The sequence below is a fragment of the Hydra vulgaris genome, chromosome 03, assembly GCF_038396675.1.
Source record: "Hydra vulgaris chromosome 03, alternate assembly HydraT2T_AEP".
Taxonomy (NCBI): domain Eukaryota; kingdom Metazoa; phylum Cnidaria; class Hydrozoa; order Anthoathecata; family Hydridae; genus Hydra; species Hydra vulgaris.
The window spans coordinates 56,146,002-56,161,557 of NC_088922.1; the positions used below are offsets into that span (position 1 = coordinate 56,146,002).

General features: G+C 28.0%; 1 protein-coding gene across 1 annotated transcript in view; it reads right to left on the reverse strand.

Annotated features, from left to right (window-relative positions):
- Positions 1–15,379, reverse strand: part of LOC101241558 (protein PFC0760c) — a 30,115-nt gene extending 14,736 nt beyond the window's left edge. Inside the window, exons 1-5 of the mRNA XM_065793749.1 lie at positions 15,032–15,379; positions 14,645–14,868; positions 10,944–10,996; positions 10,787–10,843; positions 6,640–6,754 (exon numbers count right to left, since the gene is read on the reverse strand). Coding sequence (XP_065649821.1) covers positions 6,640–6,754; positions 10,787–10,843; positions 10,944–10,996; positions 14,645–14,868; positions 15,032–15,259 — 677 coding nt within the window. The 5' untranslated portion in view covers positions 15,260–15,379. The remainder of the gene's footprint in view (positions 1–6,639; positions 6,755–10,786; positions 10,844–10,943; positions 10,997–14,644; positions 14,869–15,031) is intronic.
- Positions 15,380–15,556: the final 177 nt, after the last annotated feature.

A 15,556-nucleotide genomic window follows, 5' to 3' on the forward strand; every position in this document is an offset into this window, starting at 1 on the left:
TTTAAAATGTATTTATTTTCATTTGAATTCAATTCATTTGCGTGTCATATATATATAATTTATTATCAAAGTTCAATATTAGTTTCATACATTGAAAAAATAATAAAATTACGCAAAATTGTTAAGTGGTTCTAAACTTTTTTTGGTACCTGTATATATGTTCTTTTTTGAGTTTTTTGAACTGATATGCAAAATTTTTTAACAAATATGAGTAAAAGTTCCAGGTAACGAAAGAACAACTATTTAAACTAAGATGAGTAAAATATATTTATTTGTTAAATTTTAACAAATATTTTAATTTTTCTCTAACACAGAAAATTGTTAGAGAAAAAGTTAAAATATTTGAGAAAATTTAACTAAAAAATATATTTTACTCATCTTAGTTTGAATAGTTTTTCGCTTGTTACCTGGAACATTTACTCATATTTGTTAAATAATTTTGCTAATCAGTTCAAAAAAAACAAATGAACATATATATATATATATATATATATATATATATATATATATATATATATATATATATATATATATATATATAAATTTATATATATATTTATATATATATATAAATATAAATTTATATATATATTATATATATATTAGGGTGGGTCATTATGATGTAAATGTTAAGTTGGGGCTGTGAAACATTACTAAAATGTTGCATTACAGTCTACTTATGAAAAAAACTCCTTTTGAAATAAAATTGAAGCGTGTCTTGGATCTGCAACTTTGGGAATTAAAATTACTGTATAATCGTATAATGTAAATACACGTGGTTTAATGCTATATTCCATTACTCAACATCTTGTTACATTAAATTTTAAAATGCAAGTAGTTGTTAAAGGAGAAATAGTCAGTGTGTAGTAGGCAACACATAACAGCAATTTGTTTCAGTTATTTGCTATTTGTTATGGCTCAAGAAGTCAGATTTAGAGTCAATTTTCGGTAATTCTGCTCGAGATTTACGACACTGCAAAATCATTCCATGTCGTGATTTGTGCCCAAAAACTTTCATAGTTGTTGCTGAGATGTCTTTAATAGTACGTTCAACTGCCTGAGAATGGCATGGAATACCACTCAAGACATCAATGTGGAACTGGAAATGTTCAAGATCATCATTAGAAACAGTTGATAAAAGCGGTGGTGGTGTTGCAATAGCAACAGACCAGTCAATCATTTTTATGAATGATTTATCAAAGACACGTATCTTGCTACTTTGTGATGTAGCTCGTGCGTCAATTATTTTGTCACACGAAAACTGACAAATTGATACATTTTCATCTGTAACTCCTCCAATAAGAATGTTCTCAGGATGAGCAAAATAGCAGTTGTTTTGCAACACTAGTTCAAGAATTTTCCATTCTTCTTTCCCTAGTTCATAGCACTGCTTCATAAGATAAAAGAAGTTTCTTGCTCCATCAAGACAGGAAGAATGACGCTTTATGTTGAACCACGATGGCGCATAAACATTTACGATGAATCTTGTAATTCTTTGCAATCATTTTGAAGGATTTTCCTTAGACATATACAAACGTAAAATACGATTGGCCTTTGTTAGCCACCTTGCATGGTTCAGATTTCCTGGCATAGCAGTCTGGAGGAACAATATTTGATCACAAGCAGTGTATCCCTGCTGAACAGCTAAGCAAGCTTTTAGAAGGTATATCTGATCAGAGCTTAAATCTTTCTTGACATCAAAACTTACATCCTCAACTTTACCAGGTATATGTTTAAAGTTCACAATATCTAAATCTTTTGGATCAAAATCAAGTGCAATGTCTATTTTACCTGTTGAAGTAGCTGGACCTGTTGAACATCCACCATCCACAACAGAGAAATATTTTCTAAAAGGTAGTTCATTTGCATGTAACAAGCAGACCAACCATTGCAATGTTCTCCCAAGACCTTCTTCTAATTTTCTGATTACTCCATTATGTTGACCTGTGTTATTCACAGAACCATCGCAAACAACTGCTGCTAAAGTGTCTGATGATTTGATGTTGTTGATGCTCAATAATATCTCTTGTGCAATATCAACAGCTTTACTACTTTGTGGCGTGACATGATTGACATATTTGTTTTGCGGAAATGACACTATCACATAATGTTCTTCTTTGAAATTTCGTTGGATACCACTTGTTTTAACGGAAGTGATATCCTGCTTTCCATCAAATCCAATGCAAAGTATTTTTTGGACTTCAGCAGCATGCTTCTTAACTTCTTTTTTCCTCCACATATTTCTTTGACGACAAAGTTTTGCTGGATCAATAGCATTCTCTGGTGTTATAAGATCTATTTCTTTTAGTACAGCATTTGCTATTAGGCAAGCATCCCTGTTACTGATTTTACACCTATCCATGGCCTTACACAACTCAGGATATTGTTTAGTGTTGTAAACCTTCAACTCTTCATCACTTGACATCTCATTATCACTTGACATCACTTCATAACTTGACATCACTTTACCATCTGACATCTCAATTGGCAAAAATTCTTCATATGGCTTTGACTGTTCATTATCACTACAATATGTTTCATTTGGATCAATTTCTTTATCAAACTTCATTTTCTTATCTGTAATCGGTAAATTGCATGTTTTACTTCCTCTTTTTTCTCTCTTCTGCAGCTTAATTGTTTCTTCTTTGTCTACTTTTCCTATTACCATCTTCCGTACCGTTTTTTGATCTATCCAGAACTCCCATTCAAGTGTTGGAATTTTTTTTGGCAGTGGACATGAACAAGCTGACCTTTCTCGAACACCTTTATTAAAACACTTACACAGACAAATATCGAATAGTTGGTCTAACATCTGTAAACTTGATTTAAATGTTGCAGAGGACTTCTTGCGATCAGAGTATTTACGAAGCTCATGTACTTTGTTAATTAGTCTCTTTATGCGAATAACTAAGCTGCTGACTGCAATGGTAGGAATACTTGCTTTGTTGTACAGTGCTTTAATTTCATTAGCTATGACTGTTGCTCTTTCAGTAACACTTGCGCAATTGTTATTTTTTAATAAATAGTCATATGCTTTGAAAACATCAGCAGAAGTTGGCAGTTGATTTGTTTGGAATGGTCTAGGTTGTCCAAGTATACCATGTTCAGTTTCACTTCTTGTTTTAACAGTAGCCATTTTTATTTTCAATTTTAACTAATTAAACTAAAACAAAAAAACAAACAACGTAATTTAAATGTAATATATACAAGTATATATCTTATAATGAAGTACAGGATCATGTTATCGGAAGTCAACAAACAACACTAACAGCTTTTTGTCTAATATTTCGTAGGGTGCTCTAAACTTTTGCAAAGTTCTGTATACTATTAATAAAATATTATTAACATGAATCATCAAAAAACCTAAATCTTAATGCTTTTATTCTGCAATTATACAACTGTTGTAAAATAGCATCATTTTGACCTAATATAGTAAAATTCAAGTTAAAGTTGGCAAAACTAAATCAAATTTTTATTACATTTCTTTTACATATCATTAATAGAGACAACAAAATGCAACTTTTTTTGTATATGTATATATATGTATATATATGTATATAAATGTATATATATGTATATATATGTATATATATGTATATTAGGGTGATTCATATTTGACAAATTTTTGAAAATCAAGTTGGTCCTACCTGGAATGGTTGACCACTCAAAAAAGAACACCCTTAGTAGTAATTGAACTAGTAACCCTGTTCGCTGTGCCTTAAAATGACACCTATTACATCCACCAAACTACACTACTATATCAATAAGGATAAAAATTAAAAAATTTAAACAATATTTACATACAAATAAAAAATTTTTTATGATGTAAACATAATTTTAGTAGAGCGTAGAAAGAATATGAGCAATGATGTAATGAGAACGTACTATTGTACAAGCAATTGTATTATTGCATATACAGCATTACAGGAATAAGTTAATGATGTAACAGATTAAAATCAAATTTGTGGACAAGTTACTTAATGAAAAGTTCTGGTCAAGTGAAAGAAAAGATTATAAAAAATTATATTTGAATAAAATCTACATATACAAAGCTTTTGAGCTGATTTGAATTTATATAATCTATAGCTTGAATGCAATTAATTATGCTATAAAGCATCAGTAAACCTGTAGAATAAGCCATATATCAAATTAAAAAACAGTAAATGTAAGTTATAAAAAAAAAAATTCAAAATTTTTTTTCTTCTCCTGCAACACAATACTTAAACCGCTATTTGGAAGCATGTAACTTGTATTGATGCACTAGATGTACTGACTAATCATTTTAATCAACACTGTTTATAATAATTAGTTAACAATTATACTACTTGTTTCATTGTTTAACATGAAAACCAGAAAACAAGTAAGTATTTACTTGGTTCATATGACCATGAGATTCTAGGTGCAAAGCTAGCATTAAATTCCTAAACCAATGGTCACTTTCTGTATCTCCACAACATAAAGAAACTAGCAATTTAAGATGCTAGTCAATTGACAATCAAAACTGTGTCTATGTTCAGGGAAAGAGTTGGAACAGGCATTCAAGCATCCTAGTGCATCAACAAATTGAAAGCAAAACTTACTAAATAAAGTCTAATAATGGCGGAACAACTCAAGGACACAAGATAGAGAAAGAAAATCATAGAATAGCTTGACTATCTGTATGACATCAGCTATTTGGATGCACTAACAATAATAAAAATACTAGAGAACAGAATAGTTCTCCACTCTTATACACAGAAAGGTCAACAATGTTAAATTGAAGGACTGGACAATATGGAAACAGTAAAAAAACAACATATACAAGATAGGTAGAAGGCAAATCAAAAACAATCATATAAAAAGCTGTAAACCTGTTTGAGTCAATTTGAAAAGCTAATTTTTTTATCTGTTTTGACATAGATAAAGAAAACTCCTACCAGAAACAACAAAACAACTGCCCAAAATGAGCCTAAAAATTAAATATTATCCATAGCAATATTTCTATTTATTTCTTATAAGTTTTTATAATATTTTTTATATGTCATAAAGCTTCTTAGTAAATCTTATTTTAACGAGAAGTTTCAAATAGAATATGAAAAACACAATATCTTTTTTTAATATTGATCAGTTGATGAAAAACACTAACTTAAAAAACTCTTTGAATAAAAAATATTATTTATACTTAAATTTTTATTAGTCTGCTAGATCAAGAAGCAATAAGCCTAGAAAGAATATGATATTTAATAAATTTAGCAAATAAGTTTTGCAAAAATATTAGGTTTAACGTTTTACAATGGTAACCTTTTCATCAATTCTAATTTATTATTGCATTACTATTACTACTACTATTAATTGTAATAATTTTATTTATTTACTTTGATTATTTTAAAGCGTTTTATGTTTTTAATCTTGTTAACTGCATAAAACAGCAATAAAACAACGTAGTGGCATTCTTTTATTTTAACAAAAACTTTTAATATTGACTAAAAAAACTTCGCAGTATTGTTTTATTGTTATTTCATATAGCTTATTACAATAACAATACATTTTAAAAATAAAATGTTCAATTAAACATTTTATTTTAAAAACGTATAATTAATTTATTGAGAGTATAAAATTTATGACGGTTTAAATACGGTGGTTTAAATATTTTATTATTTTCTTTTTTACTTATACTTTTAGTAATATGTTAATTCGAGTCTATTACATTTTCAGCCTTTAGTTTGTCAAACGACCCCCTGATTTTTTACAAATTCAGAAATTTTACAAAACTTCTGATTTTTTTAAAAATAATTTTAAATCAATTACTTTTCAATCATCTCTGAAAATTTCAGGTATATAGATTCGGGGTACTTAGGAAAACAATCAGAGTAGAGAGATGATGAGTACCTAGTATCTTGATTCTGTTCTCTACCTCAATAAATCTTCCTTGTATGGAATGTTGTCATCGGTGAAGGGTTGCATCTCTTTCTTGTTTCTAAAATTTTTAAAGCAGTCACTGCTTACTTGTACAAGCAAGTAATTTTCTTTCGTTCCAACAAATAAAACGCAGTTTGCATGACTCGCCATTCAGCCAAGTTACAATTCTTTACTGTAATTGCTCTTCATACTCAAAAAAATTATACCTTTTCCTTTTTTCCCTTTAAACATGCTTTAGAACTCTCTTCCTTTATATTCTAGTTTAACTCTCTTCTTTATATTCAAGTAACTCTCAACTTAAACAATGGTTGTGTGCAGCTTTGTTGAAAGTGTATCAGTTTAACTTAAATAGAGCTTTATTGAAAGTAAATTAGTTTAGAAAAAAATTATATTATAATTCTTTTAGTTAATGTTTAACGTCAAGATTAAATCTGCAAAAAAACATTCACAAAACAAATTAGATTTATCTTATTTATAGACAGTTATACTTTACATATTTAAGGATAATTTTAAAGATATAAAATTTCAATTTTTTGTATCTTTTGTATCCTTAAAATCAATCATATAATTGGCAAAGTTATACACAGTTTTTTAATATTTTTTAGGAACAAAAAACATTTTAAGAAAATATTATAGTATATAAATAAAATATTTTATAAAAGATATTTTTATTATGGCTATTAAATATTATCAAAAATTATCTAGGAAAAACTTTTAAAAATTATCAATAAAATAACTCACAACACAAGAGGTTCATCAAAGTACATATCTGTATCAGTGCTTGTTACTTCGTATAGTGGAGTGTCTCTAACTTCGTTACCACATCGAATCAATGCAAAAGCATAAAACAGCTGATCTTAATTTTAAAAAATTGTTTTTTTGATTTCAATAAATTGTTATTAAAAAAAAAAGAACTGAATATTAAGACATTTTAAATAATACAGTTTATTATTACTTTGGTAAGCGTCTTAATATTTGTAAAAGAGTTTTAAACTCATTTATAAATATTAAGAATCTTGAAGTGTTTAAATATTTAATTCATGCAAAAAAAAAATCTGAATTGAGATTTTTATACGAAAAAGATATCTGAATTCAGATTTTTATATTTGATACTATGTATTTTTTTTTTCCTTTCATTTTTGCAAAATTTATGCCATTTTTACACTTAGGTAATATTTTACCAATGTATTTAAAAAAAAAGTCACTAAAAACTTATTTGAAATAAATAGCATATGTATTAGAAGATTTTATGTTTTACAAAGCCTTTAGATAAATAAATAGAAATAAAGAAGATAAATAAATAAATGAAAAATGTCAACTGTATGTTTTAAACATACAATTGTTTTATATCATTTCAAAGTCTACATTTTTATAATATCATTTTCTCATAACTTCTATACCAAATAGATAACCAATCCAATTGTTTGGAAAACAAACTCTTATTTCTTTGTCTATTAACAAACCTAGCAATACTGAAACTATGTACTAAAAGCAAAAGCTATCAGTCTTCAGACTGAAGTTTCATTTAGGATTGTTTATTGTGCCATTAGGTATCAAATCAATCACACGTGCACACACACACACACACACACACACACACACACACACACACACACAAAATCCTAGATTTTAATTATTTTTGGGACAAACTTGCACTTATGAAGTGTTTGAAAAATGTAAGGAGAACTGCATAATATTTAAGGTCGGGTGAATAAAAATGAGCAATTGCTTTTACTCAGTAATTGGTCAGCTTTACATAAATGAAAACATTAGCAGTTTGCTCAAATTTTTATTCACGTAAAGTTGAGCAATTTACTAAGTAACTGTTCAGCTTTATGTGAATAAAAACTTAAGCAGATTTGCAAAGTTTTTATTTATGTAAAGCTGACCAATTATTGAGTAAAAGCAATTGCTTATTTCTATTCACCTGGCCTATGTTTGTGGTTTGTTTAATGAGTATTCTTTATGAGTATTTATAAGTAACTTAATAAGTATTCTCAAAATGGTGATATATTATTTAGCAATATACTACCCAATGACATACAAAATCACCAGGCACAATCAATCTCAACAATTGTTTTTCCTTATAAAATATCAGAATTCCTCATTATAAAAGTACAATTCACCTGAGTCTTCATCATTTTAAACAATACACTCGGCTATGTAAATCAGAGTCATTTTAAACAATACACCCAGCTATGTAATCAGAGTCATTTTGACAGCTATAGATAACATACTTTCTAATTCTGATAAGTTATCAAATATCGAAAACTTTTTTTGCTTAAGTAAAAACCACATCCTTCACAAGAATGCTATAACATAATAAAGCCAAAACTATTACTACAGTTGCGTAAAATTAGTTCATCTTTACAATAACAACTTTCTATAGTATTTGTTGTAGAGTAATAAATTATGCACTGTATGATTCTTGTGTGAGTTTTCTAAATTTCTCCTTTAAAAAATCATGCTAAAAAATGTTCCTGGATAAACATGTTTATGATTTGTAGATAAATATAACTGACAAATCTGCAACCCATTACAATTATGATTGTAATGAGAGACTTTTTCTAAAAGTATATTTTGTAATACTTTTCAATCAAACTTATTGAGAAAAAAACAATTATTTAGCCTTGTTTCCAAACTTAAACAACTTTTGAAAATTAAAATCAGAAGAGAAAATTGCAGCTCACTTTGGATCACACACACATACATCTGCATAAAGACTGTGGGTATCAACAACTCTCCAAAATTCTATTTTGAAAGAAACAAAATAATATTGTTGACATCCTTTAACTGTAGATGACATTTTATAGCACAGTCTGAAAGTATTTTGTTTCTTTAAAAAATACTTTCAGACAAGTTGAAACTTCATGCTTTTTAATTGGTTTAGTTAAAACTTCTTGCTTTTTAATTGGTTCAAGGAACACAACAACATCAGGAAGTTTAGCTACATTGTTAAAATGTGAAATCAGTTATCAAAAAAATATTTTTTTTGATTATCCATTTTTGGCCAAGATTTGAAAAGCGTACAAAATTTTCATAATCTATTTTGTTCATCAAGGTATGCTATCTTATAATTGCCTCTGAATTTTGCCATCTAATCCAACTCAAATTTCTTGAAAAAGACCTGATTTACCCTGTAACCATAAAAACTATAGATGCAACATGACCAACTGCTGCTTTTGTGGCAATTAAAAAAAATAATTTTGTTCAAAATAATAATTTGAATTGATTTTAACCACTTTAAAGAAGTATTTTACATAAACATTTTGGTCCACCAGAGTACCACCATAACACTCAAAAAATTGGATCTTTAACCGCTTTTACATAATCTTATCTCTGTGGTACTGCAACATAAAATTGTCATGAACTTTATCTAATAGAAAAATGCAATTTTAATGTCTAATATTTGTAAAGTTGGAAAAAATCTCCATTAACAAATTTTATTTTTGATAGTTTTGTTAATGTTGTGATGCTAGGAAGTCTTTTCTGAAATTATTATAGCACATTATATTGCTAAGTATTTATCACTATTTCAAGAAATTCAAACAAAAAATTGAAAATCAAACAGTTTTAAAATATGCACTCATTTATTCAATATGGTAATTCTGTTGAATGAGAATATTTTTGTTATATTTGACTCCACAGTGAAATAATTTGTACTGGAAATTATTATTTATTTTCAGAAAACAAAATTATGGCAAACCTGCGTTATAAAAGAATTCTAATGAATTAAATCAATACTTCAACCAAATTCTGTCTTTATGTCAGATAATATATCAACTTCTTTAAAGTTGTACCTACAAATTATCACACAAAAAATTTTTCTTGTTTTTTTAAGGCAAGAGATTACTTTAAAATTATTTTAAAATCACAGATGCAGTTGTAGGTTTTAAAACATGTGGAAAGCGCACCTAAATTGTGTTTAGGTCTGTGATTTTAGATCCGACATATACTAAATTTAGACGCAATAGTGCAACTGTAAACAATTGTTTTTTTCTTTGTAAAGCTAAGGTAATTTTTCCTAAATAAAGCCATTTGTTAAAAACTTAAATGTTTATAAAACCTAACATAAAATTACACAATTAAGGTAGAAAATTGTTGAAAAAAAATGACAAATCATTGTTTTTAATATAACTTTCTACTTTAAAAGATAGAAAATTATACACTTATTAACGGTATATCACATATCCTGTCTCAAGATAAAAAATTTCTACCTTTTTTTGTGTGTGTGTATGATCAGGCTAAATGCAGACCCGTATATCTAATCCATTGCAAATTTACCATCTGCTAAGATTGCATCTCTTTATTGTGCTTGACACTTTCTTACACCGGATTCTATTCTTTATTTCTATAAATCTCAAATCCATCCTTGTATGGAATACTGTTGACATATCTGGGGCAGTTCTTCTAATGATGCCTTTTCTCTTTTAGACAAGGTGCAAAAACGCATTGTAAACATAGTTGACCTGCTCTTGCAGCCAACCTCCAAACATTATCACATCTTCATAATGTTATGAAAAAAAACTATAATGGGTACTGTTCTAAAGTGCTAGTGTCTCTTGTGCAATCTACTAAAATTCTTTCTCATGTTACTCATCATTCAATTAAGTCTCATCCTTTAACAGTGACTGTTCCTAAGTGCTCCAAAAACTCTTATTTGTCTAGTTTTTTTCCTCAAAAATAAGTTCTTTGGAATTCGCTTCCTTCATCTTGCTTTCCTGATTCATACAATTTACAATTCTTTAAGTCGTCTGTCAACTGTTATCTTGCTTTACAAACTTCATCTTTTCTCTTCCAGTAACTTCCAACTCTTATAATGGTTGCTTGAAGCCTTGTTGGAAGCAAAGATGTAAAAAAAAAATTTATAAACTATTAAATAACTTACCACCAGTTCTTCCTGTAAAATGTACATTATCCTTCCACATAACAGGCACACGTATATCTATTTTTTATGATTAAATAATTTATATTAAATTAATATCTGCATAACATATTCTAGAAAATATTTAATGTTTTAGTTTCTTATTTAAAATTTTAAATACCTGATATTGCTATTTGTCCAGTACATGATTCAGAACGACTTGGTGCAGAGAAACTAAATAAATAGAAGCTTTATTTATTAACTTTTAGGAAAGTTAATTTATTATTTAATCTATTCAAAAACAAATAAACTACCGAACTTTTAAATTTTATTATTAGCCATTCAAATTTCAGTCTATTTGAAATATAAAAAATTTCAAAAAACTTTTATTGCAACAAAAACTCAATTGGAATCCTTAAATCATATTAAATCCGAAGGTTTTTCTGTCTCATACAGTTTACATTTTTTTAAGTCTTCTTTTAAATTGCTTTCTTGCTCCTTAATTATTTTCTTTGCTTTTTGTTACCTCTTAACTTGAATATTGATTGTTTTTAATCTTGGGAGTGAACTCATTAAACAAAAGTGAACAAAGTTTTCTGGAAAACAACACTGGCATTGCCGCATTGGCAGTTTGCAGAAAACGAACTTTTTTTTAAATTATATGATAAACCAATAAAAAATTGCATCAAATCAAACTCAATTTTTCAATATAAATCACCTAGCGATTTGCTTTATAAAAATTACAGCATCATACCTTACCAAATATCTTTTTCGTAACTAATAGTGATGTGCCATCGGCTAATGCCAATTGTGGCTAATAATAGGTTTAATGTATTTATTTAAGGGTATTATAATAATATTAAGTTTTAAATTACATATTTAACATGTACCTATTCATCAGAAGTGATTCGACCTGCTAGCCTATGCTATTGGTAGCCAGCAACCAATTAATCGGTTTAGCCATTGGCCGATTAATCGGCATTGGCCGATCCATCGGTATTGGCTATTAAGCCAAACCAAACTGGTGAATAGGCACACCTTATATATGCAAGTTGCATTCCTAATATTAGAATATTACCTTTATATACATACATTAAACCCAATAATAAGCCTCAATCGGCCTTTGCCGATGGCACATCACTAGTAACTAAGCATAACAGAAAATAACTTTAAAATAGATGCGGTCTTTGAAAATAGAATGATAAAGAACGATGAGAGAGGCAATAAGGAGTCGTTCATAAAGCATGTACACCAATAACTTTGAAATTTGACCCTCTTTCGCCCCCGGTTGCCAAGTATTCTAAAAAGTACATACTCTTTTGAAATTTAAACCCCTCCCCTTTTGTATGAATTTAAAAAAGTTATAAATTAAAAAATATATAAATTAAAAAAATATTTTTTAAATTAGAGCATGCATACTTTGAATGTGTTTGCCAATCCTACTCAGAAGACATTTTGCAAATCCCTCTCCCCTAAATACTTTACGGAAAAGATCCCAAAGGTCTTGGTTTCAGCACCGGATCCCAATTTTCAAGACATATATGCACCAAAATTTAGTTTACACTCTATGTAAGAAGTTAGCGCAGCTGAGTGGGTGATTTGATAAGACCCGATGATATGGATTGTGATATCAAATTGCAGTTGAGCCATAGTTTATTTTTTATTTGTAAAAAAAACTTGTTTTAGTACGTACACACATACCTGCAGCTATTTTTTAAATTACGAACTAAACAAATTAACTTTAGTCAGAGCAGACATGTACTCCAGGCCCCCTCCTCTTTAGTAAGTCCATAAAAAACAAGCCTTACACTAAATAAGTAGTATTAAAGAATAGTATTTAATAATAATTATTAATATAATAAAACCTGTTTTTGCAAACCTACAAAAAGCGGTGCTTGAAATACACGTCCACTTTACTCAAAGCCAATGCTATAAAAGCTAGAATGTGTATGCATAGGGGGATACTATACCCTCTTCCCTATGCATACACCCTTTTATGTTTAAAAAAAATAAATTAACTTTTCTATTGATTAGCTGGCAAATTATGGATAAAGAGAAGACAGTGAAGGTTTTTTTAAAATTGTTATTTATTTTAAAACATTTAGTTTTATTTATTAAAGTGTTTTTTAAAATATTAATTAAAGTATTTGTTAACTGTGATAAATTAGAAAAACAGACATTACTTAGGAATATTTTTTTAATTAGTGGCTAAATACTTTTATACTAAACACCTCTCAATCCCCCTCCCCCATACTAAGAGCCCTAAGACAAGGAGTACTTTATGTCAGAGTCAACTTCTCCTAGCCTGTCTAGAAAAGCAAGCCCTAATAGGCAGCAAGACATGTGGCAGGTTGTACTGGTTTACATGTGAAGAATTTATCAAAATAAGCTTGAACTATCATTTCAACTACACTAAGAAGTGCTCTACCATAAAGACCTATTATTAAAAAGTTTGAAAGGCATTGAATAAACTTGAATTAAAAAGGAACAGCTCTGAAAGAATTCCTGAGTATAAATTACTTAATTTCCAATTAGAAACAATATAGAGAATAAACTACATTAGTTGACGCTCTCATTGTTGACTTCTACTAAAAATCTAGATCTTAAATTTAGCTTTAGCATTGCTAGCCGTTCAGCCAAAAGGAATTTGACATCAACAAAAAGAACTTAATGTCAGACAAAAAAACACTTAATTTTTAACTCTTTTGCATTTTTTTTATTTAAGAAAGCTTCATAAGCAAAGAGGGCTTTTTTATGCTTTGAAGCTTGATACATTTTTATGATTTCTTTTTGATTTTTTACTCTAGTTTTTAAAACTTTAGTATAAACAATAGCTCAGAAATTTCTAAAAATAATCACATAACTGTTTCAAATAGCAAAAAAATCTTGGTTTTGTTCTTTCTGTGATATTTGTTTTTGAAATAGCATTAAAAAAATAAATATAAAAAGGAAATTGAAAGTAGAAATTGAAAACAAAATATTGATTAGAGCCTTTTGATTAAAAGCAATTTGAATTAAATAATTTAATAAATTGTTCAAAAATCAATATCACCCAAAAACCATTTTCAATTTTGTGTCATAACACATCTAATTTTCACTGCAAAAATATTAGGCATTTTGTCAAAATAAAAATATTCTCAGTAAAAAACATTAAATAACTTTTTAAATCATTTAACTTCTGCGGTTCAATCCTCTTTAAATGATCCATTTTTTATATCTATTATTTTATACCCTTATTTAACCAAAAAAAAATTTCTATAGAATGGCTAACAATGTGCTCTCTTGCGTAAAAAGGATACTTGCCACCTTGTCTAATGTGGTTAACATCCTTCCTTTGACATAGGATAATAAGTATATAACTAAGTGAAAATATTATTAAAATAATTGCTGTTATTGCTAAATATCTGTTAATAATTCAACAAATTAAATGTTAATGCAGTATTTCAGCTGTTTTTACAACTTATGCATTAGTGACTGTTATAAAAAATGTGTTGCTTAATTTATATCAACATTGGAATGATGCATTTACACCTGGTAGTGTAATAATTCACAAAAGCAAATATCTTAATTTGAAATATCTGATTGTGTCAAATATTTGTCATTTTATATCTGGACTGTAGTGTCTTGAAGCTTTTGAAAATTTTAAATTATATAAAACTATAAAGGATTTCAAAGCACAAAAATTTAGAAAACTTTTAATTTTAGAACTCCTAAAGTCCTGTTTTTTCTTACTGTAAAATTTTAAAGTTCCACAGAGCTCTAGTACAAAAGTATAAAAGGAATTTTGAACACTAAACCCACAAAAAGAAGTTTTTTTGTAACCTTCTATTCATGGACAATAATAATATCTTTTTAATACCAACGTATCACCACCATTATTACCTTTTACTTCTATTATATTCTTGCCAAACACATTCTTGTTTTTGTTTTTGCAATGCACTCATTAGTCCAAGAATTCTTGCATTAATCGTGAGCAAATTTTTACTTGCTTCTAACGCTTGATTAAGTGTACTACATGCAGAAATTAGCTTCATTGCACCTTCTCTAATACGTATTTGATCATTAAGTAAATGTTGAACATCCTCTCCGATGTTCGGTTTAGTAATCTAGGTGACATAAAGTATTTTAATTAACGAATGGAAATTTCGAACTTTATAAGACAAAACTAAAATAAAGCATTTATTGGTTTAAAAAATTTATAAGGATATATTTATTAAACCTTTTTTTTCGTGTATTTTTTCAACATTATTAAGGATTAAAAATATTCACCTTATTCTCGTCGCCGTCAGCCATTTTTCTTTTTTTTAAAATGTTTTCCTTCCCGAATTGTTGATAAAAGATTGTTTGTTTACTTCCTTTGCTCACAGTAAAATGATTAACTTGTCGGCAAACTTTTGAATTAAACTTCAATTCCTGCGTCAGTATCATAGACTGAAGTTCAGTTTCTACATTATTTTCTTTCAAACTTTTAAGTACGTTATAACGTCTTTTAGGCATGCTTTGTTTTTTTTATGTTAATTAAACACAATAACTTTTTTTATGTTAAAAGTGAAAACTGAAAAAAATGAAGTTAACCGCCTTTTTATTGAAACAAGTTTTTCTGCACTGGGAGCGAATGGAAAAAAAAGCTAATAATAAATCGATCAAATTCTTCTACGTCGCACTTGAGTATGTTTGCTGAATATACCCTGTGGAATTTTGGAATTTTTTACACTTTACAACAAATTAACTTTTATAAAAACATAGAAAAATTTATTTCTTCAAAAGTTAATTCATATGAAAACTTAAATGAAA